The sequence below is a fragment of the Vicia villosa genome, linkage group LG5 (assembly GCF_029867415.1).
Source record: "Vicia villosa cultivar HV-30 ecotype Madison, WI linkage group LG5, Vvil1.0, whole genome shotgun sequence".
In the NCBI taxonomy this organism is placed as follows: domain Eukaryota; kingdom Viridiplantae; phylum Streptophyta; class Magnoliopsida; order Fabales; family Fabaceae; genus Vicia; species Vicia villosa.
In genome coordinates this window covers 20,585,431-20,588,148 of record NC_081184.1, presented here as the reverse complement: position 1 = coordinate 20,588,148, position 2,718 = coordinate 20,585,431, and the positions used below count along the sequence as shown (strand labels likewise).

General features: G+C 29.2%; 1 protein-coding gene across 1 annotated transcript; it reads right to left on the bottom strand.

The window, feature by feature from the left end:
* Positions 1-666: 666 nt before the first annotated feature.
* Positions 667-2,042, bottom strand: LOC131606376 (protein LURP-one-related 15-like). The gene is made up of 3 exons (XM_058878612.1): positions 1,719-2,042; positions 1,073-1,300; positions 667-972 (listed from the first exon to the last, which is right to left on the bottom strand). The coding sequence occupies exons 1-3, from the start codon at positions 1,965-1,967 to the stop codon at positions 823-825; spliced, it is 627 nt and encodes a 208-aa protein (XP_058734595.1). The 5' UTR covers positions 1,968-2,042; the 3' UTR covers positions 667-822.
* Between the last annotated feature and the right edge of the window lie 676 nt (positions 2,043-2,718).

The following is a 2,718-nucleotide window of genomic DNA, read 5'->3' as shown; positions in this document are numbered from 1 at the left end:
TTGTTGACAAGGTATGCAGATCATTCAGCCAAACATATCTGGGACAGGGAGGTAAATTTTCTTTAGTTATTACTTATTACTTTTTTTTCTTCAGCTTTTGATTAATTGTTTCTAACTTTTCTTATTATTAACAATGTTTTTTTTTTTTTTAGAAAATTTCAGGATAGGGATCTCCAGAAGTTCTACATTATGCCCCACGATTTATACGGCGTATTTTTTTGGTGTACTATTTACTATTGTCTTTAAATTGCATTACTTTTATTCACTATAATTTGATTTTCCATAGATGTTATAAAAATTGAGTTTTGGAGTGAAATGCATATGATTTGAAAATATAGCAAAATGTTCTGTAAGTACATCTACGGAATACTCTATTTTTAACGCATTCCGTAGATGTACCTACAGAAGAATTACTGAACTGAAATAATTAGAATTTTCCCAACATTTACGATGGGTTTAACGCTTCCGTAAATGTACCTACGGAAAAAATCATTTTTTTTAAAAAAAAAAAGGTACTTGCAAAGATACATCTATGAAAGCTGAGGACATTATTGAAATTTCGTCAAATGGCTAAGATATTCAAAGGGTGTATTGAGATATTCTATAAAAAAAAATCTTTACAAAGAAGACAAATAATAGAAAGGGTAAAATAATACATTAGAAGAATTTTGAAAAATTATCTTTACACTAAAAGAAAAAGGTAGTAAACAAATAGACAACTCTTTTTTTAAAACCCTTTTAACAAAAAGATACCTAGTAATTCGGAGTATCAATCAACTCTCTGAATTGCAACTAGGATTTATAACAACAACCTAGTAATCCCTAGTGTTGTTGTCTTATTTTGTCTTGATTAATTTCATCAAGAATCAAAATCACTGCCACAATGAAAGCATAATCAACATTAGGATACACTCTAACCATGAGATTATCTTTCCCATACTCAACACTTTGAACACTGTCCTTCTTATGCATCTACATTCAAACAAAATATGATTTACAAGATTAGAATCAAAGTTATCAAATTAAAAAAAAGCATTTTATAACAAAACATAAATTCATTGTTAAGGCTTACTTGTGCAACAATGTTGTGAGAATCACCAGCATAAACAACACAAGATCTTTCAAACCAACTTCCTTTGACCTTAAAATCACTTGTATTTTCTTTGATGTTACTAGCTAAGAATACATCTAATTTGATCTTTGTTTGAAACATGAGTGATCTCCTTACACTAAATATTAAATCTTTAAGCTCCGTGCTTTCACCTCGAAAAGCTTCCCATCGATCGTGTCCTTTCATTACCTATAGCAAATAAAATTCATTTAAATTGTTAAAATTAATTTAACTAATAATTTTTAACCTAACATTAATGTATAAAAGACATTTAGGTTTTTCATATCAAATGGACTTTTAAAATAACTTGGGATATTATGGTAAATATGTCATTTTTTCGAATCAATTGACTTATCGAGATGAAAAATAGTCCATCCTCTCGATTAACAAGTGTAACTGGTAACCGATTGTTTTTCACATCGGTTATGAAGCATAATCGATGTAAAATTCCTTGTTATTTTTTCACTTCAGCCGGGTTGTAGCCGAGCAGACAACCCTTGTTTTGCATCTTAACTCGGTCAAATTTTCCACCAATGTGAAATCTCTTTAGGCAAATAAACAAAGATCAAAATATTGGAGAATTATTTCAAAAAAGATGTTATCAAACCTTTCGTCGGAGAGTCATGATGACGGATTTTTCGGTGGCATCAAGTAAGAGACGATGATCATGGAGAGATATCAAAGAAGAATCAAGGTTGAAAAAGATTTTGCCATTAATATCTGTGATTGTGAAGTTATCGTTTAATGTTGTGACCTTTCTCATAATTGATAGGTCAAGATAATGAGGAACACAATACTGAGGACCAATGATAATGTTGTTGTAATTTGATGAAGAGGATTGCACTCTCTTTTGCATGTTTCTTTGCTTGAAGTTATGGTGAGAAATTGATGGCTATGCTTTGAACTTTGAACTTTGAATTTGGAAGGTAGTGTTATGACTTATGCATATGTATGTTTTCTTCTAAGGTTCATTTATTTATATATAAAATAAAGTAGCATTTGTATATTTTTGTGTTTGCATCCGTGTTTGACTTGTATATATGAAATGGTCAATGGCGAAGTTTAAAGTGGCAATAATTGTTGAACGTTGAAGATACGTTAATATATATTTTTTTTTCTTGGGGAAGTTTTCAAAGATGTACGTGATGGTGATGAATTTTTGTGTTTAATTATTCTAGATGTTATGGGTCTAAATGTAGGGAATGAGGACACTTTTGATAGAATCCACCTTGCACTTCCTATGTTGTACCTGCGCCTTCACATATTAATTAATTAATTTATTGACGAAGGCCTAAGCCCAAAGAATTATATTTAAACAATATTGAGAATTTTACTAATTAAAATTTTATCTGGCATCCTCCATTTTTAATCATTTTAGAAATATTCTTGATAAAATGAAAATAATTTTTTTCGAATGAAATTTTCGAAATTAGTTTTGAAATTTTGAAAAATTGTGATAAAATTCTATAAATTTCAAAATTTCTGGTAAAATTTCGAAATTGCTAGTAAAATCACCCGGAAATTTTAAAAATTTCTGTAAAAATCTCACTTTTTAAAAAATTTCGGTAAAAATCTCACTTTTTAAAAAATTTCCTGGTATGTGCTTG